The sequence below is a fragment of the Trachurus japonicus genome, chromosome 9, assembly GCF_045865225.1.
Source record: "Trachurus japonicus isolate A0001 chromosome 9, Traja_1.0".
Classification (NCBI taxonomy): domain Eukaryota; kingdom Metazoa; phylum Chordata; class Actinopteri; order Carangiformes; family Carangidae; genus Trachurus; species Trachurus japonicus.
This window is the reverse complement of record NC_140915.1, coordinates 8,284,709-8,310,150: the sequence shown is the minus strand read 5'-3', so window position 1 is coordinate 8,310,150 and position 25,442 is coordinate 8,284,709. Positions and strand designations below refer to the sequence as shown.

General features: G+C 40.4%; 1 protein-coding gene across 1 annotated transcript in view; it reads left to right on the top strand.

Annotated features, from left to right (window-relative positions):
* The window catches only part of LOC146980919 (spermatid perinuclear RNA-binding protein-like), a 95,181-nt gene that overhangs the window by 42,962 nt on the left and 26,777 nt on the right, over positions 1 to 25,442 (top strand). Inside the window, exons 2-5 of the mRNA XM_085785845.1 lie at positions 4,695 to 4,813; positions 12,415 to 12,683; positions 14,746 to 14,944; positions 18,985 to 19,129. Of these exons, the coding sequence (XP_085641971.1) occupies positions 4,811 to 4,813; positions 12,415 to 12,683; positions 14,746 to 14,944; positions 18,985 to 19,129 (616 nt within the window). The 5' untranslated portion in view covers positions 4,695 to 4,810. The remainder of the gene's footprint in view (positions 1 to 4,694; positions 4,814 to 12,414; positions 12,684 to 14,745; positions 14,945 to 18,984; positions 19,130 to 25,442) is intronic.

The window sequence follows — 25,442 nt, the reverse complement described above, 5'->3', positions numbered from 1 at the left end:
AACAAGATCTAATTCAAAGTCTCCCGGAGTCTTGCGCGAGCCCGAAGTTGCAGTGCTGGTGTATTCAGGCGCAGTCGGAGCTACCATTTGTGTCATAAACACAGGAATATCAACTCTTTACTTGCTTCAAGTGTACATTTTTTTCCACAGACAGCGTCAGGTGGCTACTCAAACATGCACCGAGAAGTTTTTTTTACTTGAAGCAAGTAAAGAGTTGATATTCCTGTGTTTATGACACAAACGGGAGCTTTTCCCACTGCATGTGAACACACCGCGCACGGCAACTGGGTCTCGCGCGAGACTCCGGGAGACTTTGAATTAGATACAAACATGTCGGCTTGCTTGAAGTAAATAAACTTCTCGGTGCATGTTTGAGTCGCCATCTGACGCTGTCTGTGGAAAAAAATTGCGGCTTTGAGGGCTGGAAACAGGCTAAACAGCGGAACTTACATCCACTCCCATTCATTGCTGCTGTGGCGATGCAGGGACAGACGCAGCTACCGCAAAACAGGAGCGATTAAACTGAAAATCTTCAGATTCATTCTTTTAGACCTAAAATGATATGAAAATACACCCCAGAGTTGAATTCGCCTGGAATTGTCCTTTAAGGCCATAATTGGGGTTTTTTCAACTGACTTGAAATCCGTATCCATGTGGACAGGCTTTAGAGTTCCTGTAAAACCTGAACACCAAAAACATTTCTAGTTGCAACAATTTTCAGGGAGAAATTGGGGCATTATCTAAAAAAAAACAACAACAAATAGTATTTTTGGCCATGACTATTAGGTCTCGTTCACATTCGCTCCGACTCCGTCCTCTCTGGTCTTTGTGGTGATTTATTTGTTCTCTACATCTGCACCGTGTCACGGCTCCGCTGTGCTGTGGTGAACATACTAATTGTGCTTTCATTGCTTAATTGTTGTAAACATTTGTCTTGGACCTGGAGTTTAATGGCGTTAATTGCTGTTTGGGTGGAACAAATGGAAAAAAAGCTCCTTTCCTTCTTCTCTCTGTTGAAGATCTGAGGTTGGAGTGTGTCGTTTTCAGTTGTTGTCTGCTGGTGTGGGCGTCGTGAGGACCTCCGTGATTAAGGGCTATGCAAATACACTTGACTCACAGCAAAGGAGAAAGATGCACCCAGTGTTTATCTGCTCCACTGTACCGGCTTTTCATGTAGGAAAAAAAAATCTATTTTTGTTCAGAGGAGGAAAAAAAAAACCCAACAACAAAAAAAAAAGAAAAGCGTTTGCTCATTTGTTCTCACTCTCACACTCTCGCCTGTTTTTTCTCTCTCTTTTTAAAGCAGCATTGTCTCTCCGTCACACGCTGAGCTCGCCATCTGCCACTGTACCGCCGCACCGTCGACGTCCTTAAAAAGTCATTGCTGTATTCTTAATTATCTTGGTTTAATCGCCTCCCCCTCTTCAGGGAGATGAAAGGTTATTAGAAAATGAGCCCACATGGGGAATTTTATTAAAAGTGCAGCAGAATACTGTACAGAGCAGGACGGTACTGTACGTCCCGTTGTCCTTGTGCCATGTGCTTCACCGTTTGATGCTTTTTTTAATGCGATTTTGGCTGAGTTTCCTGCTCACTGCAGGTCTGGACTCACCTGGGAGTTCAGCTTAATCTCAGCTTTTAAAGCTCTGTGTTTTCCTCTTCTTTTACTTCTTTTCCTGTGTTTTGTTTTGAAGAGTTCATCTAAAAACCATCTCAGTGTACTGTAGTTTTCCAGCTCCTCTCTCTCTCAGCTTCTCTCTGGAGCTCTAGTAACAACAGGTCGGTATCAGCCAATCAGAAGAGAGGAGGAAGCTCTGAGCCTCTTTTCTGATTGGTTGACTGGTTTTCTGATTGATCCAATTCAAAAATAGAGCAGATTTCAGAATAAAACACTCAGAGAAACCAAATCCTGCAAGTTGTTGTTGGATGGATGGTGGGTCCAGCTGGTGGTGAGGGGGCGGGGCTTAGTTGTGACATCACAAAGTGACAGGAAGTCCTGACGGCTGGTTTTAAGGCTCAGTTTCTGAATACAGGCTGTGTGCATTTATTTAAAAAATTGAATACAGAATTAATGAATCCGCATATGTTTTTTTAAATTGTTTCAAGGGAAGCTTTCTGTCTTTCCTGTGTAGCAGCGTTACAGCGCCACACACAGGCCTGGAGGATGTACTACAGCGTTAAGTGTCGTTTTCAGTGGATCTGTGTACGCAGATATTTCTTGAAACGATGCCGCGTTTACGGAGATTTTTTTTTCAAAATAAACAAGAAAAAGATCGTCTTGGGTGAAGGCATAAATCTAAATCTACCTTTATTCAGTATAGATTACTGAAATGAAACAGAAAATGAACCGTATGTATTTTTTGCTTCTCTTCTCTTCTCTTCGTAACAGCTGATGCTTCCATGTTTATAGTAAATATAATTAAATTTACAGCATGTCTCAGGATCTGCCTCATCTCATGTGCACATCTCTAAAACGTCAACTTCCTCACATGCAAAATAACTGACGTTGGGTTTATTTATTCTGTCTACAGCTACAAAGATGAATATTTTCAACATTTGGTAACAATGAGTGAAAATTAAAGCTTAGAGATTTAAAGTTAAAGTTAATCCCTGACCTGTCTGCCACCTTCATCCCCTCCTCCTCCTCCTCAGCAGTAATCTGTCATTAACAGTCAATTAAGACTAATTTTCTCCTGGTGAAGCAGAGATGTGAAGTGAAGAAGTGATAATAACACACACACACACAGAGTCCTGTGGTCTGTCTGAGTCTGAATCAGGCTCGTTAGCATTCTTGTGTTGCGTTCATGGCCTCTTGCACGCAGCAGCAGCAGCAGCAGCAGCAGCAGCAGCAGCAGCAGCAGCAGCAGCAGCATCCTCCATTATTGAGCAGTTGTAAAAGCTTTGAAGTTCTGCTGTTCCCTCCAAAGTAAGAGCGCGGCGGCGGCTCTGAGAGGCAGAAGTCTCAGCAGATGGCTCGGTAAATCGTCGCCTCGCTCTGATCAACATCCTTTTTTTAAGAAAAAGCTAAATTCCTGATGATAACTCAACTCTGCAAACACTCGGTGTGTTTAATGTCGGGCAGAGCAGAGAGGAGGATTGTGGGGAACGAGGAGGCAGAGTGGCTGCGGCGTCATTGAAAAGAAAAGAAAAAAACAAGGTCAAGGTGACGGAGAATCTAATTGACACTCAGCTCGACCCCGCAGAGCAGAGGCTCCTGGGATATCCCACCTCCACGGTCACACGGCTCGCAGCTCATTAGCATGTGACCGCGTGGGCGAAGCTGCACCTTCGTCTTAACGTATTTAATCATGAGGATTCATTAATTAAATTCAGTCTGTGTGGCAGAAAACATGAAACCGTATGTCACCGCCGCAGCAGCAGCAGCAGCATCACACAGTCGGGTTGTTAAAGGTTCATTTATTTATTTTATTTCATTTTTTTCAACATAAAAGAAATGAATTTTTCCATCAGGAAGCATCAAACTTATTAATGTGAGAGGAAAGAGATTTTACACAGATCCAGGATAGTTAGTTAATTAGTTTAGTTTAAGTTTATTTCGGACTTGTTAAAAGAAATAAAACATAATACAATGATGGACAGACATAACAAATAAATACTAAAGACAACACATGAACAAAAATAAAATAATCAAAAATAAAGATAATTTGTTTTTTTGTTTTTTTTTTCATATCCGAAAAGGAGTGGGAAGAAGTAAAACTTATTTACTCCCACCCCTTATTCATAAATTAATTAGCTATCACGCTTCCTTGTCATTATAATCTATACAATAAGTTAATTTATGAGTTTATCCAGCTGGATTGATTCTAATATATTATCACTAATCTTTATCTCTCTAGTCAATTAGTCATATACATATAAAGACATATACAATGTCAGTGAATGAAGTGAAATACACACAGAACAGAAACAGAAAAACATCTGTTATTACACACACATGATGTATTAGTGAAGAAATAACCAAAATAAAATACAATAAAAACAGTGAATATCACCGTTAGCTCTGGGCTAATCGGCCTATTTCCCCTCCAGACTCAACACAAAGGCTAGTAACACTGTGTGTGTTAATGTGTGATACTAATTCATACATCCATAATACATTTTCTGTTCTTTATCAATTTAACGATCTTTATTAATTCATCCAACAGCTCAAAAACTCAAATATATTCAATTAAAGGTTAAATAAAATGAATGAAAAGCTGCTTTTTTAATTTATTGAAGCACAAACCCACATGTTGGTGTAACGTTCAGGTGTTTTCTGGAAAAGGGAGCGTCCGTCAGTGTAGATCTGCTGCTGCTGCTTTTTCCTCCATGAAGCTGAAATAACCAAAACAAGCTTCGATGGGTTTTTTAATTTATGTATCGTCATGTTGCTGTGGAGACGTTTGTGTTTTATTTGTTGTGGAAAGTGAAGCAGAGTGGACGACGTCTGACGTTTGGGATCATTTTATCACTATCACTGTTATCATTATTATTATTTTAGCCTCGATGATGCAGCTCTGCATTTTATTTGAAGCGTTTAGCCGATGCTCATTCAGAGCAGCTTAGAATAAGCTGTAAATCCTGGATCACTCGCATTATAAGTAACAAACGATACAAAGGTTAAAGCTGCATCACCAAGACGACGCCTAAACCTAAACCTAAACCCTGTTTGTTTTTACTTTGTCTTTCCGCAGTGAATCTGACGAAGAGGCCGACAGCTGAGAGACACCTGACTGCATGAAGAGGCCGAGTGACGGGACCTAGACCCACAGCCCCCTCCCCTCCCCTCCCCTCCCCCCACGGCCTGGACATGGTGAGTTTCCTGTTCACATCTGCTGCTGCTGCTGCTGCTGCTGCTGGGTCAGTGATGTTATTTAATGTCATTTAGTGGTCAGGTAGACATTTGTGTTAAAGCTCCATACAGTATAAAGGTAGATATTTGTATTAAAGCAGAAGTAAGTGATATATTTGTGTTAATATAAGTCTTAAATAGTTATATCTTCCGACAGCAATCACTTACATAGAGTGTTTGGACCGAAACACGGGTCCATACAATATAAGCTCTGTTCTGCTCTGAGCCATACAATATAAGGTACATGTTTGTGTTATCCATACAATATAAAGGAGAGAAGAACGGCATGCAGGGCTGTGTGTGCAGCCAAGGAACGCAGTGAATGTGTGACGTAGGTACGAGGACTGTATTATGGTGCGTTCAATAAAGGTAGATGTTTGTGTTTCCGACCGTGAAAGGTAGATGTTTGTGTTAAAGCTCCATACAATATAAAGGTAGATTTTTTTTTTAAAGCTCCATACAATATAAAGGTAGATGTTTGTATTAAGCTCCATACAGTATAAAGTAGATGTTTGAAAATACAACATGAGTGGGTTTGTGTTAAAGCGCAACAAAAAGTCGTAAGTTTGTGTTGAAGCTGTAATTTACGATTTCAAGGTAGATGCCTGGAAAGCAGCATAGCCAATATAAAGGTAGATTTACTTCTGCTTTAAAGCTCCATACGGTATAAAGGTAGATGTTTGTGTTAAAGCTCCATACGGTATAAAGGTAGATGTTTGTATTAAAGCTCCATACAGTATAAAGGTAGATGTTTGTGTTAAAGCTCCATACGGTATAAAGGTAGATGTTTGTATTAAAGCTCCATACAGTATAAAGGTAGATGTTTGTGTTAAAGAGACGGTTGTGTTAAAGCTCCATACGGTATAAAGGTAGATGTTTGTGTTAAAGCTCCATACAGTATAAAGGTAGATGTTTGTGTTAAAGCTCCATACAGTATAAAGGTAGATGTTTGTGTTAAAGCTCCATACAGTATAAAGGTAGATGTTTGTGTTAAAGCTCCATACAGTATAAAGGTAGATGTTTGTGTTAAAGCTCCATACAGTATAAAGGTAGATGTCCATGTGTAGTGTGATTACAAAGCAGCTCTAGGTTCTATATTAATACTGTGAAAGTATCAAAGCCTCAGTCCACAGAGAAATGCACACAGCCTGTATTCAGAAACTGAGCCTTAAAACCAGCCGTCAGGACTTCCTGTCACTTTGTGATGTCACAACAAAGCCCCGCCCCCTCACCACCTGGAACCACCATCCAACAACAACTTGTTGGATTTGGTTTCTCTGGGTGTTTTATTCTGAAATCTGCTCTATTTTTATTGGATCACTTTAGAAAACAGTCAGCCAATCAGAAGAGAAGCTCAGAGCCTCCTCCTCTCTTCTGATTGGCTGACACTGACCTGTTGTTATTTGATCTCCAGAGAGAAGCTGAGTGAGAGAGGAGATGGAAAACTACACTGAGATTTTTTTTTTTTATTATTTAGATCTCTTTAAAATCAAACACAGGAGAAAAAGAAAATGTGAAGCTTTAAGAAACACATGAAGAATATGAAAACATATTTTCCTTCGTGTCGTTCAAAGCCTCTGAAATCACAAAGCGCTGAAAAAAAACGACCATGTTCCCGTCAGTTCATCACTTTTTTATGTCCCCTGGAAACACATCCTGTCACCTGCTCTACTTACAGCGAGCTTCTGTTTCTGCTGCTGCTGCTGCTGTGCTGTTATTTATTAGTTATTTAGCACATGTGTTGTTTAGCTCTTTCATTTAGCCTATATAACAATGTCCTTAATGGAGTTCAACTCTTAGAGCTCATGTCTCTCCAGATGTTTGGAGAACATGTGTTAAAGAAGCTGATAATCAAAGTATCAATGACTTCTCCCTCAGTTTGATCAGTGTGGAGCCACCATCATCCTCCACTTGTTTTTATTATAATATTCATTAATAATCTACAGGTGAATAGGTTACAATGTTTAACTAACAGACATCACCATGAAACGTCCCAAGTTTATCACTCACATTAAGACAAATATTTTTTGTATTACAAGTTTTATCAAATTTTATGTTTAAATATGTAATATGTGTGCAATATGCGCTAATTTGCATAATATTTCCAGAACAGAAATCTGAAAAATGGCTGAAAAAGCCCCTTTCAAAATTCTTGTTTTTACAGAGTGGATTTTGGATATCTCTTTTTATCACTTTGTAAATGAGTAAATACTGTCACCAGCCCTAAAAAAAAATCAAATCTCTCCATGTTTTTATGAATAAAATGTTGTATAAATCAGGCTGTGAATGATATATCAACAATCCCCTCTGTAAAAACCTTCAGGATATAGAAAGAGATCAAACTGGAAGGTTTGGTGTCTGTAAGTGCTGCTGAGGTAGAGATTTCTAGCTCAGAGTCTGAGGAAAAACTAATTTTGAGAAAACGGCCTTTAAAGACTTGGACTGTAAAATTCCATAGATTGTTAATATAAATCGTACTTTTACGATTTGGTTGCGGATACTGAGAAAATTACAGTTTTTGGAGCCTACATCATTGTTCAGCTTTACAATGATACCTGACATGACATGGGTCAGACTAACTTTTGGTGAATTTAGGAGAAATTTACAGACGATAGAGACAAAATGAAGTAAAATAAAAACCTTAATGTGGATTTTCTACCGTTTCTTTTGACTTTTCTGAGAGAGAATACATGTTAAGGAAGAAAAATCTCAAAATTGATCAGTGCATGAAAAAACAGTGTTTTTTGCTTGTTAGTGTCTCGCCTAAAACAAAATTGTATCCACCCACCGACTGACGAACCCCAACGATGCAGATGAATTAAAGCAGTGAACGTCTGTGATTTATCTTGTAACCGCGTCGCTCCCAGCTGAAACTCCCAGCTGTCTCGTAGCAGGTAACGAATAAAATAAAAAGCAAGATGCAGAAAGTCTTAATCTTTCTTTAAAAAAAAAAAAAAAAAATCTTGTTAATGTTGCTCTGTGTGTGTCTGTGTGTCGGTTGTTGATGCCGCTGCCCACACTCACTCGCTGCTCGGCTCGGCTCGGCCCCCCCGGCAGTTGAGCCAGAGATTAGCCAGGTCGTGATGAATGACCCTCACAGCTCCAGCACGAGCCCCCAAGACTCACGGCCATGAATTATTAAAGCGCCGTCATAAATAACTCACCGTAATGAGGGGAGCTCGCAGGCTGCAGGCGAGGAGAGAGGGGGGAGGGGGGAGGAGGGGGGAGGGAGAGGAGAGGGAGAGGAAGCCACGATTGAGAGGGATGACAGTTTGACCTTGGACTTGGACGCCTGGTGCGATGCATTCACAGGCCGGTAAAACGCAGCGCTCACTGAGCTCATTCTCACATCCCCTCCGCCTCCTCCTCCTCCTCCTCCTCCTCCTCGGAGAGATGAGCTCCTTCCCTGACAACACGTCGTCGAGCAGGCTCAGGTCCGACTGTGACGAGCTGCTGCAGGATTTGCTTTGCTTTGCTTTATTTCGAACATGTATGAGACGTAACAGTAATCTGAGAAACAAATAAAACCAATGAGAATATTCAATACAACAATAATAATGTGAACCCAACATGTCTGAAAAGGAGTAGGGTGAAGCGTTATGCTCATTTAAACCCCTACCCCTTCTCCACTAGTCAATTAACGATCAGTCTCCTCAGGGTTCCCATGCATCCTGGAAAATCTGGAAAACCTGGAAAATGGTTGACCAATTTTCCAGTCATGGAAAACACATGGAAAATGAGAAAAAAAAGTCAAGTGTCCTGGAAAAGCTTGAGTTGTCCTGGAAAATAATTTATCACAGCTACCAGAGCTCTATTTGACTTTTTCAGACCCTTCTAAGGATTTCGTTTCCAAAAAAAAACATGTTTGTGCTGTTCTATGATAAATTTGTCATAATTTCTAAGCATTTAAGAGATTATTTCATAAATTAGAGCCATAGACTGCACATCTTTAAATCAGATTTCTGGGAGAGAGAATGAGAGAGAGGAATAAACATAGAAACAAACTGATTAAATGTACAAAATAAGGTACCATTGACGAAAAGAACACTTCTCCAAAGCTTGAATGGGACAGGGGATGTCTGTCAAACTGTTGCAGCTGAAAATGTCCTGGAAAACGATTTCAAGAGAAGAGTGGGAACCCTGAAACATACTGTACATATTTACATAATATATATTTACAAAAAATAGAAAATAAATAAAGAGATTCATAAATCATTTATGAAAACACAGGATTGTTAAAGGCTTTTTGAACTGGGTCATGCTTTAAAAAAAAAGACGTCAGTGTTTAAATTCAAAGAAGTTTCAGGTTCATTTCTGTGGGATTATTATTATTATATTACGAGACCGAGTCCAAGGCCGAGACCATGACTGTATTCAGCACCAGTCCTCACAATAACCATATGTCTTGATATTTACATTATTCCTCCTCAGATAAAAAGGAAAAGATGATTTGATCTAAAAATCTAAACCATAATTAATGTAAACAAAGAGCCCGTCCCGATCAATAGAGCTTTAATTAATCCTCATAAGTCTTTTCATTGCTTCTGCGTAAGAAGAAATGGCAAGAAACAGTGTTTTAGGGACTGAATTTCAGACCAAGACCAAGACCTTGGAGATGTGGTCTTACTGTAAGTATACCATAATACTACAGCCGAGAGCAAAACTGGTCTAAACCAAGGGGGCCGTTGTCGGTCTGAGAAGTGAAGCTCACTTCCGCGTTCAAAAAACTGCAATCCCCTCTTCTTCCTCTGGGGGCTGGGCTGGCTCCAGAAGGGAGCAACTCCAGTTGAGCCCCATGTTAAAATAGCCGATTTTACAGCTTAAAAAAACATATTTACAGCCTGGTACATTTTATTTTTTTGGTCTCAACCGGTTTCTACCCCCGCACACACTCTGAGGGGGGTGAATTTTTTTTAAACTCTACCGTTTTACTCTTATTAGGTTTAAAGTTCTGGCCAATTAGGGCGCAGAACCGTTGAGTGACAGGTCCGGAGACCGCTGCTTCGAGGCCAGTGGGCGGGCCCTCGGCCGGCCAACGGCCGCACCGCTCCAAATATGGCAAGTAGAATCCAACATGGCGCAGCTCAAACCCCTGTAGTAGCGGCACAAAACAGACTCCCCCAAACCAATGGGTGACGTCACGGGTGCTACGTCCATTCTTTTTACAGTCTATGCTCTAAACTAACAGTTAATTACATGATAATGTCAAGAAACAGCCCAGAAATAACAGTACATTTTTCATAGTAATGTCATGTTCTCCATAAAGGCTAAAGGTTGTTATGACTGGATGTTATTACATGTTTGACCGCTAGGCGGCAGTACTGGTTAGTAGTCAGCTTACCGTACCATATAACAGAGTAGAGCAAGACTGCATGGAGCCACATGTATGTTGTTGAGAACATGAGACATTAAACTAAGTTACTTGCTATCAACACGGCCTCATCCTTGGAACACGAACATGACATGGTACCAGGAGTGGGGTCGTGTTGATAGCAAGTAACTTAGTCCTTGGAACACGAACATGACAAAGGTCACACTTTACGCTTTTCATGCTTTGAATTTTTTTGGGAAAGGACAGCATTTTTCTCCACCAAGTCTTCCTGCAATTGACCGATATTTCTAGGCTATTTATGGACATCATGACACAATTAATTTGTTATTTCAGGGTTTAATTAAATTTAATTAAAGGGTTACCAAAAAACCTTAACAATATTCAGGCGTCATATTCAGAAGTCTGTGGACTGAATGTGATTATAAATCCTGACTGTCAGTGTCGTCACAGCTGTCAATCAAACCTGATCAAAGCTCAGTCCAGGTGAAGCAGCTTCAGGACGTTGAGTTTTTTATTTTATACCTGAGCAGAAGGCAAGGCAAGGCAAGGCATCTTTATTTATATAGCGCATTTCATACCAAGGCAACTCAATGTGCTTTACATAAAGACAAAAAATTTAAAAAAGAAGCATAAGACAGAATAAAAACAAACAAAACACTAAAAACAAAGTTAAAAGCAAGAGCAAATAAAAGTAAAATAAAAGAAAATAGATAAAGTTTTAAATTTTCAGCTATAAGCACGTGAAAAAAGAAATGTTTTTAACCTGGATTTAAAAGTGCTGACAGTTGGGGCTGATTTCAGTTTTTTCAGAAAGAAAAACTTTATTTAAAAAATCAAACAAAAACAACCTCCTCTCCGGCTCGGTTCCTCTTCTCTCATTAAGCCGCTTCACGTCCCCTCTCTCTCTGACTGTCAATCATCTGCGTTTATGCTGATGAGCGGTAACGATGCGGCGAGGGTCAGTGCGCCGCGAAGGCCACAGGTTTGATTCCCATTGAAGTCCGTCAGCGTGAACGTGAACGTCCTTGAGCTTCACTCTGAACCTGAAACCTGAAACCTGCTGATTCTCTGTTCATCACCGTCATCCACTTAAAGGGATAGTTCACCCAAAATTCAAATTTCACTCATTATCTTATCTACTCACCCTCATGTCGACTAAGAGCTGGGGTGGGGGGTCCGCTCAGCAGTATTTGTCCATATAATGGTTGTCAATGGATACCAACTTTCTTCGTCCAAAAAGACACACCAAAAAACATCCAAATACCTCCATAGTGCTCGTCTGTAATGTCCCTCTTGTATTGAAGCCCCGACATGAGAAATTGTTCCGAAAAAAATTAAATAAGTCAATGTTTTAAGCTTGTTTGTAGCGGAAGCTCCCAGTGTCTCAGTTCACTGCTCTTCCTGTGTCAGTGCAAATCTCGCGTGATTTGCACTGACACAGGAACAATTTCTCATGTCGGGGCTTCAATACAAGAGGGACATTACAGACGAGCACTATGGAGGTATTTGGATGTTTTTTGGTGTGTCTTTTTGGACGAAGAAAGTTGGTATCCATTGATCCATTTATCCCCCCCCCCCCCCCCCGTAACTCAGAGAAGGGACGGAGGACTCTGAAAATTCTCACAGCTCTTAGTCGACATTAGAGCACTGGAAAAGAGAGTAACGACATCACCATTGACTCCCGTGGTAAGGGTTTTGCGCCCCGAGTGGCAGGATATGGGTATTGCAAAAGCGCCCAGAAAACTCATTCACTCCAATGTATGTGTGTTGCCCACTTGCTTGTAAATTGATGAAAACGGCCGTGTTTTTGTTTTTAGGTGTCTTGGTCATATCAAATTATACTTATAATTTGTTTTTTACAAAAGGTAGATTGAAACATTAATGTAGACAACTGTTTTTTTTGTTGTTGTTTTTTTACTCGCCTATGTGTTCATATTTATCTGTAAAGGGTCCTCAATGATACTATTAACGTGGGTGATCTAGAAAAGTCCTTAAATGATTGAAAAGAGTTGTCAGTTCTTGGGCGCTTTTGCAATACCCACATTCCGCCATCAGGAGGCGCTTCCATTGAACCAATGCGTGTCGTTACTCTCTTTTCCAGTGCTCTAGTCGACATGAGACCGGGTGAGTAGATAATGAGTGAAATTTGAATTTTGGGTGAACTATCCCTTTAACAGCAACATCAAATAAAAATGATAACCCTCTTTCTCTCTCTCTCTCCCCTTCTCAGAGGTCGTTCCGATCGTTTGCGAACGACGACCGCCATGTCATGGCCAAGCACGCCAGCGTGTACCCGGCGCCGGAGGAGCTGGAGGCGGTGCAGACGCTGGTGTCCACGGTGGAGGGAGCTCTGAAGAAGGTCTCTGATTGGATGGACGGCCTCCACTCGTCCTCGGGGAAGACGTCCTCCAGCAACGAGGCCGCAGACGCCACGACGGTAACAACGACGACGACGGCAACGGAGGAGAAGGAGGAGGAAGAAGATGCTGCCGAGACGAAGTAGGTCGCATTAATTTCTCAAAAACGAAACGTAAATCTTGGCATCGTGTCACATAATCGATTTTTAAAGTCAAACAATTTCTTTAAAGGTACATTGTGTAGGAATTCCTCCCATCTAGCGTTGCGGTTGTAGATCGCAAGCAACTCAGTCGTGTTTTTCATGCTGCATTCACCTGAAATTGGGCAGACGGCAGACGGACGACAACCGCTGCACGTAACGGCATAAACAATCAAATATCAATCACTGAGATGATGTTTAAAGGTGCATTGTGTAGGAATTCCTCCCATCTAGCGTTGTGGTTGTATATCAACAAGCAACTCAATTGTATTTTTCATGCTACATTCACGTGCAGTCGGGCAGACGGCAGACGGCAGACGGACGACAGCCGCTGCATGTACATGTAACGGCATAAACAAGCCTCTATGTAATCAAGTGGTCCGTCTGCACGAGGCAAAACAATACACATGACAATATGTTGTCATGGCGATGTCGAATTGTTTACCCGACCCACGTTTTACCGGCTTTCTCTGGACTTCTGTGACTAAAATAACATCTGGTTTGTTACCGACGGCCGTCTGCCCGACTGCAGGTGAATGCAGCATCATTGTAACACGACTACTGTATGTGCCCTAAACTGAATTCTAGATGACGTTTCTTCCGAGTCCATTGGAATGGCCGATTATCTTACAAATATCTCAGTAAACAGTTAAATGGACAGTGGTAAAGCATGTTCACCAGCATTTGACAAAAATCTGCAAAATATAAACTTTGGGAATGAATCAAAAATAAATGTTTCCCAATCTTTCCAATTCATTAATTCAGCGTTATGTTGAAAAAAATGAAGAGACCACTCCAAAACTGTTTTTAATAAATCAGCTTCTCTTCTTGTTTATTGAATTTCAACACAAGCACAACTCACTCTACTTAATGAGGCAGTGATGAGGTGATACCTGAACCAAATCATATTTAATGAAGATTATAAAAACCACTGCTGTGATTAAAAAATTAGGTTATTCCACCAATGTTGATTTCTGAACTCTTCCTGAGTTAAAAATGATTGTTGTTTTGTTTAAAAATGAATATGAATGTGTTGTTTTTGCATTATTATTATTATTCAAGGTCTGAAAACACTGGAACGTTTTTTGTTATTTTGACCAGTTGACAATATTTTTATTTCAAATTCGGGAGAAATGTTGTCAGTAGTTTATAGAATAAAACAAAATATACATAGATAGTGGTGCCGAAATTAATAATTTCAAAGATGCATCAAGATTCTTAATGGGATTGATGCAGTTATGTCACATAATCAATTTTTAAAGTCAAATAATCCCTTCAAGTTTGATGATGTTGTTCACATACAGAGACAGTGATTTATTTTTATTTTAAAGCAGAATGCCAAGATTTACATTTTGTTTTTCAAGAAGGGACTAAAGTGGGAAGGGAAAAAGGAAGGAAAGATGGAGGGAGGGAACAGATTCGTTCAAGGAAGGAAGAAGGGAAAGAAGGGACGAAAGAAGGAAGGGAAAAAGGGAAGGGAAGAAAGATAGAGGGAGGAAACAGATCAGGTCAATTGGATCAAAAGGGGAAGGAAGGAAGGAAAGAAATATGGAGGGAGGGAACAGATTCGTTCAAGAAAGGAAAAAGAGGGAAGAAAAAAGGGAAAGAAGGGAAGAAAGTGCGATGGGGAAAAAGGAAGGAAAGAAAGATGGAGGGATAGGGAACAGATCAGGTCAATTGGATCAAAAGAGGAAGGAAGGAAGGAAGGAAGGAAGGAATGAAGGAAGGGAAGAAGGAAGGGAGGAAAGAAGGAGGGATGGAGGAAGGGAACAGAATGACAACAGGAGGGTTAAATAATGAAAAAGCCACGTGTGGCAACATAGAAAACTGAGAATGCATCATATCGAACCTAATCATTGTGCAGACCTCTACCTATAAATAGTAAAACCAGAGAAACTGATCATTTTGAAGTTTTTCCAGAGCTGTTTGTGTGTATTTGTGTGTGTGTGTGTGTGTTGTCGCCTATCACCTGTCTGACGCTGGCCGTCCTCCACGTGTCCTCAGGCCCGAGGCAGCGGGGACGCCGGCGTCTGCCCCGGCGGCGGCGGTGTCGGTGCTGTGCGGCGTGACGCGGGTCGGCCTGGTGGCCAAAGGCCTGCTGGTCAGAGGAGACATGGACCTGCAGCTGGTGCTGATGTGCAGAGACAAACCAACCAAACTGCTGCTGTTCACCGTCAGCGCCAACCTGCCGCTGCAGATCCAGGTACACACACACACACACACACCACACACACACATCCTTGTAAATCTATCTTTGTGAGGACATGTCATTGACATAATGTATTCCCTAGCCCCTTACCCTAACCTTAACCATCCAAAACAAATGCCTAAACTTAACCATTACTCTGAACCTAATTTAAACCTAATTATAACCTAAACGTCTTAACCCTCAAAAAGCCCTTCGAAAAAGTGAGGACCGGCCAAAATGTCCTCACTTCCCAAAAATGTCCTCAGCCTGTTGGTTAAAAACTCGGTCCTCACAACGTAGCATGTACAAGAACACACACACACACACACACACACACACCTCTGCAGCGCTGCGGTGCATCTGACGTGACGACACCAAAGCACAACAGAGGACACGACCTTGTTTAAAAAAAAAAAAGAGACGTGTTTGAGTGAAAACTTCTGTCCACAGAGGACGAACGTCTTCATGTGAAGATGAAACAGCAGAAAAAGAAGAAAAAGAGACCAAGACGTGATCGTCATGGAAATGATAAAAAGATATATAGTGCAAACACTTCGTACATCCAACAAGCTGAACCTGAACCCGCGAGGCCTTCAGGGAGTGTCAGAATGTAAAACACTCTCTGGAGCCAATTCAAGAAACTTTATTTGTCCTCACATGAAAAACAAACAAAACACATAAAAAAACCAAAGGATAAAGACACGGGGAAACATGGACGGTGGACAGTGAAGGCATCGTCCTGCGGGGAGAGAGACACAGTTTTAAGAAACACATACAGTAAACCACAGAAAGCAGAAGCAGTGGTTTCATCGTCGTTGTCTCTGTGGGTCGATAACAAACCAAGTGAAGACGTTTTTTTAATTTAGAAGACGATAACTGATTTCTATTTATTTTATTGACAATTCACTGTCTGTTTACTTCAGAGCTGCTCTGAGGACGTTCTGAGTAACCAGCAATGTTTTATTTTGTTGACGTTTTTACTGAGGGGATTCAAAGGTTAAAAAAATCAAATGTCTACATGTTTTTAGGAATAAAATGTTGTATAAATCAGACTGTGAATGATATATCAACAATCCCCTCTATAAAAAACCTTCAGAATATAGAAAGGGATCAAACTGGAAGGTTTGGTGTCTCTGAGCTAGAAATCTCCACTTCAGCAGCACTTAGAGTCTGAGTCTGAAAAACTCTTTTTGAGAAAACGGCCTTTAAAGACTTGGACTGTAAAATTACATAGATTGTTAATGTAAATCGTACTTTTACGACTGGTTGCGGATACGGAAGAAATGACTATTTTTGACAATTTGTTCAGGAGAGAGAGAGATTTACAATGACACCTGACATAAATTTTGGTGAATTTAGGAGACGAAAGAGACAAAATGAAGTGAAATAACCACCTTTATGTGGATTTTCTACCATTTCTTTCTATTTTTCTGAAAGAATGCCTGTTGAGGAAGAAAAAAAGCCCAAAATCTCAAAATTGATCAGTGCATGAAAAAACAGTGTTCTTGCCTATGTAGTGTCTCGCCTAAAAGGGGCGGGGCCTGTGTTTAAGAGATTTATCCACAAGTTTCCGAACGTCATCTATGGTCAAAACCGAAGGAAGCCGGTTTTCCATTTCCGGTGGAATTGTACGTTTATGTTTCCATGGTTTTCAGTCGTTGTCATAGTTGCGGTAAACGCATGGATCTATTAACGCTGGCTTTTTAACAACGGATGTCAATTTGTGTGATATCTATTGTTAAAAGCTGGTGTGATGATCCATGCGTTTTACAGATTTTCATTGAAAAAAAAATCTGAGCAAAACCGGCTCACGTGTTTAACGTTTGGAAAAAGGTGGATAGCAGAAAGAATAGCTACTGTAATAGACATGTTAATATAAAAGATTGTGGGTGACGTCTTCACACTGAGATCAGAGCAGCTCCTCGGCTGTAGGAGATTGAAATCAGATAATCAGCTTCTAATTAAAAAGTTCATGACATGAACAGGAGGATTTTCCACATTGGACCTGAACACAACACAACACAAACACAACAGCTCAGTCAATTAAAATGAAAATACTGAAGCAGCTGTTTGAACACCTGCAGACAGAGACGGTGAAGCCTTCATCTGAAAAATATCACTTTATTTATTGACGTTTCAATTCAAGCCGATTAAAAAGTGATGCTTCGATGAAGAGACGACTGGAGGAGAAGAAGACGAGTCTGAGCTCGACTGCAGCAAAACAACTGAAGAGATGAAACGTTGCTTCACATGAATCAAGGATCAGTTCCAGGGGCTGATGGGAACAGGAAGTGGTCTGAGGACTGAAAGACTTCACAGCCTCGCTGCTGCCTCGTCTGTAAACGCAGCGCGACACCGCGGCGATCCTGAACGAGCTTCCTGTTAATTAGCTGCCGTCGCCGCCTCATCACCGAGGAAGGAAACCGTCTGAAGCTCTCATCTCCTGGGCCGAGCAGAGAGAGAGAGAGGGAGAGAGAGAGAGAGAGACGGGCGGAAGGTGATGGATGGAGACGCAAAAAAAAAAAAAAAAAAACGTGTCAGTGAAGGCAACACCAGTCCTGAGGGAAAACAACAACACAGGTGGAAGCTGTGGAGGACGAGCTGCACCTGAACAGAGTTTTATCACAACTAAAATGTCTTTATTCTAGTTTTTTATACAGTGAATCTTTTGACTTTTGATGAAGGTTCAGACCGAAACATCAGTTTTCTTTTTTTTTTTCTTCTTTTTTTAATATTTATTGTTTTCCTTTTACAAAGCATTTTATAAAGTAACACAACATGAACATGGGTTTTTTTCTGTCACAATATTACAGCAAAGTGTAATTAACCAATCAAGTACAACTTGATATAGAAAAGAAACTTAAACAAAAGAAGGGCGTTTCAGAGAAATGTACATTTTCCATTGCTTCCAGATGCCATTGAATTTAGATTGCTGGAGCCTCATTGAAAAAGTGATTCTTTCCATTACATACACATCGTAAATAATATCATACCATTCATCTATAAACATCAGTTTTCATTATTATAGGTGGTGGTTTGCAAGAGCAGTGTTGTGGGATCTTCTTCTTTTTCTTTTTCTCATACAGTGAATCTTCAGATAAGAGTCAGAATCCAGAGATTTCCTCCAAATCCTTCTGTAGATCTCATTTTAAAGTTACTGAACTGAACAAACTTTATTGTCACTGTGCTGCAGCAAATTACAAGGCAATTAAAAGACTTCCTCAGTGAAATATAGTGCTGTTCTGGATTAAATAACAGTGCTGCTGAGAATGGTAAATCACTGTTGCAGAATAAGACGCACAAATATAAGAATACAACATAAACATGTGTTATAACTGCTTTAAAATCATAAATATTATTATTTTGAAGCGATAATCCAGCGTTTTTTTTTCTTCTCATAATAAACTGATGGTAATTAGCTTTGCTGTAAATGTGGTGCACCGTTTTTTTTCTTTAAAAAAAATCTATTTTAAAAGTGCACATTGACCCTAAATCAAATCAAATCAAATCAAACTGTTTCAATCAGATTAAAGTTTTGACACTTTGAGTCTCATTAAGATTTATTGGTCAAGTAGCTGCAGCACACACACATACAAGGAATTTGACTGTGGCTTTTTCGTTACTTACTACAGTACTACATATAAAATACAGAACGGGGAAAACAACAACAACTGAGCAATAATACAAAATACACATATAGTTAAATAAAGTGGCCGGTGGAATAAAAGTGGTCAGTGGGTGTTTCAAATCAGTAAAATGAAATAAATAATAAATATTGGATAAATATGCCTGTGTATTATTGTATTATATATATTATGTCTGGTTCCTCCTCTGTGTTTGATGACTTCATAAGTAAAAGAGACAATATTTACATCTCAGATGAAACTGTGTCTTTAGTTTCTTTGTGGTTTTGAATTAAAATGACTCATATTCTTGTTTTAATATTTGTTTATTGGTTTAATATGAGTCTGATGAGTCATTTTTATTTCATTTTATTGTTTTTTTTAATTAATGAACACTTCAGCTTTTTAAAAATGATTCTTATTTCTTTGCAGACGATGACCGAGGACAAGTACGAGGTCCGGTCGTGTGTTCCCGAGGCGGCGATCCGAGTCTGCAGCGTCAAAAACCCTCAACTGTCTCTGAAGATCACGCTGTCGTCCTTAACCATGAGGGAGGAGCACAGCAGCTCAGAGGAAGGTACTGACTCCTCCTCTTCTTCCTCTTCCTCCTCTTCCTCCTCCTTTTCCTCCTCTTCCTCCATCTAACCATCCCTCTCTTCCCGTACATGACGATAGAGTGGGTTCAGGAATGTATAAAGGTATTAAAGTGTTGAGAAACCTGAGCTGGAACTGGGAGGCGTTCAGGGGGAAATGGGAAAACAGATAATTCATGGTGGAGGAGTGAAAGCTGAGAGGAGAACGGGGACGATACGGATCTAAGAGAGAGAGAGAGAGGTGGGGTGGAAAGAGCAGATGGACGGACAGGGTTGATTTCCACAGAGGGACGGGGAGTCTCAGGTGTCGTCATGTATCATCCTGCATCAGTGGCGAGGAAGGATTCACTGATCCTGGTTCAGATTGAAGAGAACAAACACAAACACATAGGAGTGTCTGTTTTAACTCTCTGTGGCTTTTATTTTGAAAAACCAGACACATAAAGACACATGATATGACCATTTTCATGCGTTTTTGGTTTCAAAAGCAGATTAAACCTCAGAAAGATAAAGACATCGGATTCATTGCGGTTTAATTTCCTTTTTATTTTATTTTTTTTTAGAGTTTTATTAGTGCAATTTCTACTGAATCTGATGATTAAAACACATTAAATTAGAAAAAAACAGCTCAACAATGAACCGGAAGTTTGTGTCTGAACTTTTAGATTAAGTCATTAGCGCTCAGTGAGTTTGCTAGTCATTATAGGTATGTTATTTTGTCGTTAGTCATGGTTTTTCTAAAATATACTTTAATTTAAACTTGTCCTAGTTTTATTATAATGAAAGTAAGTAAACAAACTCATTTAAAAGTCGATATTTGACTTAATTACTTGTCTTAACTTCGATCTCTTTAGACTTTAGACGTTAGTGCTGGGGCTGGGGTTGTGAGAACGTTTTTTTTTTAGTCATAACTAATAGTTTTTCTAAAATATTCTTTAATTTTAACTTTTCACAGATTGGTTATAATTAAAGTAAATAAACAAATGTCTTTAAAAGTCGACAGATCACTTGTTAGGCTAGTTTAGTCACTGCTGAAATATTCTTTAGTTTCACATTTCACAGTCCGATTTCACAGTTGCATCAAAAAATAGGGGAAAAAATAATATTTTCCTTACCAGACATGGCAGCCATCATGAATTTTTGAGTGTTTAACCTGAAACCCGACAAGTTTTTTGTGCCAAGTTTAAAAAGAGAAGGTCCCTCACTCTCCAACCAGGAGGGGTGAAGATAATGACGCAATAGCTGATGGGAAATCTCATGTTATTTGTGTTGGATGTGATTGAGGACACAGAGTCTCATCCTGCTTTCTTTGTTTTGTTTTGTTTTTTTTACACCGTGTAAAATCCCATGAAGACGAACAATCGCTGCTCGTCTGCTGCTGTTTACACAAAAAGCTCAGAGCAAAACGTTTAAGTAGCTTATTCAGGCCAAACCACTCTGGGTTTACAGCGGGGGGGGGGAGGAGGAGAAGGGGAAGGGGGGGTCAGGCTTGAGTGGATTGTTCCATTTTCTGTTTAGGTAAGAAAAACCATCTTGTTTCCATAAAAGCTCAGCCCAGACCATAATATTTGTGCTACTTCACTGACCGTCGTCTGACATGTGAGTCTTCTTTGAACATGTTCTCAGATGACCCCCCCCCCCCCCCCCCCCCTCCCCCTTTCCCCTTCTCCTCCCCCCTCCCCTCCCTGTTGTTTTTTTTCTTTTCTTTTTAACGTGTACTAATACTTCCTGTCGTGGCCTCTGCTCACTCACTCTTAGTTTAGTTTAGTGGGTTTATTTCGGTCTTATAAAAACAAATACAATAGACAAATATAAAGGTATAAATACAAAACAAAACAAAACAAATCAGAACAAAAACACAACAAGCAATACAATTCACTTTGACCGAAAAGGTTTAGGCTGAAGCATCATCTTATTTTGCCTACCCTTCTTAAATTTACATTTTCCGTTCACGCATTTTAATTTTTTTTTACAGAACAACAAAAAAAACCCTGCATATTCTACATACAGCAGTTTATAAGCACACTGGTATTTATAAATCAGTTTTATATTTATTAATAATATTATTTTTGAATAACTTTTTGAATCTATTAAGTGTGTTACACAGTTTGATTTCTAATTCTAGATTATTCCATTGATTGACTCCTTTAATCGTTACACATCTTTGTTTCACATTTGTTCGTACTTTTGCTTTTGTAAACACATGAGTCCGTCTCTTAGTTCGTATCTACTGGTTCGAGTCTGAAACATCCTCTGGACACCGTCTGGAAGCAGATTATTATTATTATTTACTTTATACATCATTTTTTAACTCTTGGTTTTGTTGCCGTATAGCTCCACAGGTGGGCGTCGCCGTGGGGACCGACACCTCGACCACCTGACCCCCCCAACCTGTACACACCCAGCAGCAGGAGACCCCGGGTACAAGGGGCTAATCCTCCTCTTCCTCCTCCTCCTCCTCCTCCTCCCCCCCCCCTCTCCCTCTCTGTCCAGTCACCATGAAATTCTGGTCCATGTCTGCACTGCACTGACAAAAAGACTACATTACCCAGAAGCCCCTTTGCTCCACATCGGATGCCTCTGTGCTCTGTTAGTGTTTAATTACTCGTCAATATCAGTCGATCAGTCAATTTCTATTGGGCCCAGAGTGACATCCCATAATTTCATGTTGTAAACAAACAAGGTGTTAATTGAATTGATCTGATGTTCTGGTCGCGAATCAAAAGTCTCAAGATGATGACGACGACGATGATGATGATGATGATGATGTTGTCGTCAAGGAGACCTCCCTTTACCTGTATGTGTATGTGGTCTGGACCAGTGGGCGGAGCCTCCGTCATGACCCTGCCCCTGGGAGACGCCCAACATCTGCACATCTGGATCATCTGGAGTAAATAGTTTTTAAAAACAATATAAATTCATATCTTTTAAAATCTGATTCTTATCACCACTCATTATTCCTACAGAGTCAGAGTCTGTTATTGATCTAAATTGGATCTACTGTATTTTACCATTTGTCTACAATTCTTTTAATGTCTTTAAAAAAAAGGTTTGTAGTCAGTATAAACTGGATATAATGTGTAATTTTGAAATTTTTTTTATGTGTTTAAATTAAAGAGAAACATCAGTTTTCAGTCAATACGAAAGATAAAATGTGCCAAAAAATCAACAATGAACCAGAAGTTCTGTAAAACAGTGGGTCTCAAACTTTTTTACATCAAGGACCCCTAAATTGACACAAATTAGACCACGAACCCCCATTGGAAAAAAAATTGATGCAAACACCAGAAATACACAAATATTTGTTCTGAGATTGAAGAACATTACTTTTTTAGTCAGTGTACGTTCAAATTAGGGACAATGGCGTGAATTTCTGGAAAAATTGCAGAGAAATTTCTGGAAAAAAGTGGTACAATTTCTCAAAAAAATGTTTAAACATATAGAAAAAAAGTGGTAACAATTCTTAAAAAAAAAAATTCTAGAAAAAAGTGATAAGATTTCAAACAAAAAAAAGTAAAATAAAAAATTGACTAGAAAAAAGTGGAAAAAATTTCTCAAAAAATAAAAGTTTTAAAAAAATTCTAGAAAAAGTGGTAAAATTTCTCTCACTTCCTACGGAGGCCCAGGACGGTTTTATATCATCATAGATTTAAAAGCACTTCCTGTACTGTAGCTACTGTTGTCAGATAAACAGAATTTGGATTTTATTTTGAAATTGGAGTATCTAGTCTGCACGTCACAGACTTTATGGTTGATACAGAAGTAATAAGATAAAATTTGATTGACATTTGAATTGAATTTTAAATGCCAAAATAATGGAAAATGTAGTATATATTATTCATATTGTAGGCCTGTTTGAATATTGATAAGCTCTAGACTCCTCTGAGGATTAAATTTAATATCATTCCTGACAGTTTTTAAAATGTTGAGTCCAGGTCCAGGATCCTAAAAGAAAACATTTTTTTTTAGTCATCTCACGTCTTTTCGTTCAATTTCACTTCAGTTCCCAGTTTGATTTGTTTTCCAGCTCTCAGTTTCCCTCCAAAGTTAAACACAACTCAGAGAGCAGCAAAGAGTGCAAGATTAAAAAAAAAAAAAAGAGAAAAAGTTTACTCCTCCTCCAGCAGCGTGCAGCTCATTACCCAGAATCCCCAGGGGCAGGACGCAGGAGGTCCCTCGCTCCTGGTCGTGGAGGAGGAGGAGGAACGACACGGGGGAGGAGGAACGAAACCCCCGTGTCTCTCGTCGGCTCCTCCGTTTGTCTTCCACCTCTTCCATCCTGTTCAGCTTTTCACTACGGTCTCTACGGCAACAGACTGCTGCACCACGCCGCCGCCGCCGCCACCGAAGCGTCTTGATCTTCTTTTTAAAAATCCAAAACAAAACAAAACAATACTGGGACGTTCATCATTTGCAGCTGAGGAGTGACATAAAGATAATGGCTCTATTCGAAACCGCATACTGTACTGCTAGTAGGCTAGTCATGTACTGATTTGGCCAAAATGCAGTAGGCAAACAAAAGCAAAATCTACAGTATGCAAAAAATTCCCAGCTGTCGTACTGATTCGGAAATTATCTCCAGTATGCATCTGACCAGTCTAGTTTGCGTACTGTATCCCACAATGCAATGCGCCCCCGACGTCTAACCGTGGTTTAGAGTAGCGAAGTATCTTTGCCGTGTACTGTAACCATGTTATATAGCTTAATAAAATAAAACTTAATGCAGACCGATTGGTTCATTGTAAAACATTTATTTACCACAATTGTTAGATTTCATCAATGAGACCAACATTTATCTCCTAGAAAGAAGTTAACCAGCCGGTGGTAAACCCCTAAAAACCTGCGGGTAAGTTAATTCGCGATCGTTTTCTCCCCCCGGGATGACGACGATGGTTGGCCGGCCCACCAACTCTGCAGACCTGCAAATTTCTTAACAGCTGTCATTTGGATAAACTGGCTGTATATTTGGGATCTAAATAGTTACTTTCTCGCATGGAAAAATATCGATCGTTTTCTCCCCCCGGGATGACGACGAAGGTTGGCCGGCGGAGCAGCTCTCCAGACCGGCTGCTGCCCCTGTGATGTCACGGTCGTTGCGGAGCTTCACTTCTCCGAAAAACATCGGAGCAAACTTCTAAACAGCCGTCATTTGGATAAACTGGCCGTATATTTGGGATCTAAACAGTTACTTTCTCGCATGAAAAAATATTAAAACTTAATAAAGGTACATAATAACAGTGCTAAAGCGGGGCGGGAGTTGGAAACTAGCATTAGCTATAATCTCTGTCTGCAGAACATCAGTCACATTGACTTCTTTGTAACGAGTGGAAGTGTCTCTATGTTAACTTGCATTGTCCCTATCAAATAAACTGAATTAAAAGCGGGAAATAAAACAGCTTTTCGCCGGTTGCAGCGAAATGCATTCTGGGATACTTGTATACTGCATACTGGGGTTAGGAACGGTGTTGGTCTGCTGAAGTAGCATACTGACTCCCACATTCAGTCTGCAGTACATACTAACGCAGTAGGCAGTACGGTAGTATGCGGTTTCGAAAACAGCCAATGTTTCCAGCTGCAGAGAGGCGGCCATCTTGGCTCTGGTCCGCAGTCTGTTGCAGCCTCTTGTCCGTCCTGCTTGACCGTTAAACACCCCCCCCCCCCCCCCCCTCCTCCTCTAGCTGCTCCCCAGACCGATCAGCCTTCACTTTCTTTCCAGGGTGGCGTTCTCACTCTCAGATGTTTATGTTGTCCTTGTCATCTGCTGTCAGTCACTCTTCTGCTGCTGTCGTTCTCCCATGGCTCGGCCTGCGCCTCCAGTCATGGCAGCAGTCTGCTCCTCCTCCTCCTCCTCCTCCTCCTCCTCCCCACAGGAACCCGGTGTGGAGAGACATAAACATCTGACCGACCCCCCCATCCCTCCTCCTCCGCAAGAGTGAAAATACTAGCATGGCGCCAGTTGCCTTTTTAAAGGGATAGCTCAACATTTTTGGCGAATTCTCCTCTCAATATAATCCCTATAGTCACAGCAGTAGGTTCATATACCTTTAATTATCGGTGCATGTTGTTTTTAGATCGGCAGGGCAGAGACGTGAGCTGCTCAGTGAGCACAATGGAGGTGAACGGTACTTTGGCCTTTCCCTCATCAAACTCATCAAATACACAATACAACAACTCCACAACGCTCTGGTGGACAAGTTGTGACCTGCACATTCACCACGCTATGAGATAATCATGTAACATTACAACACATGTCCATGGATAATATTCTCATTCATCCAGGTCATCGATATCTCTGGG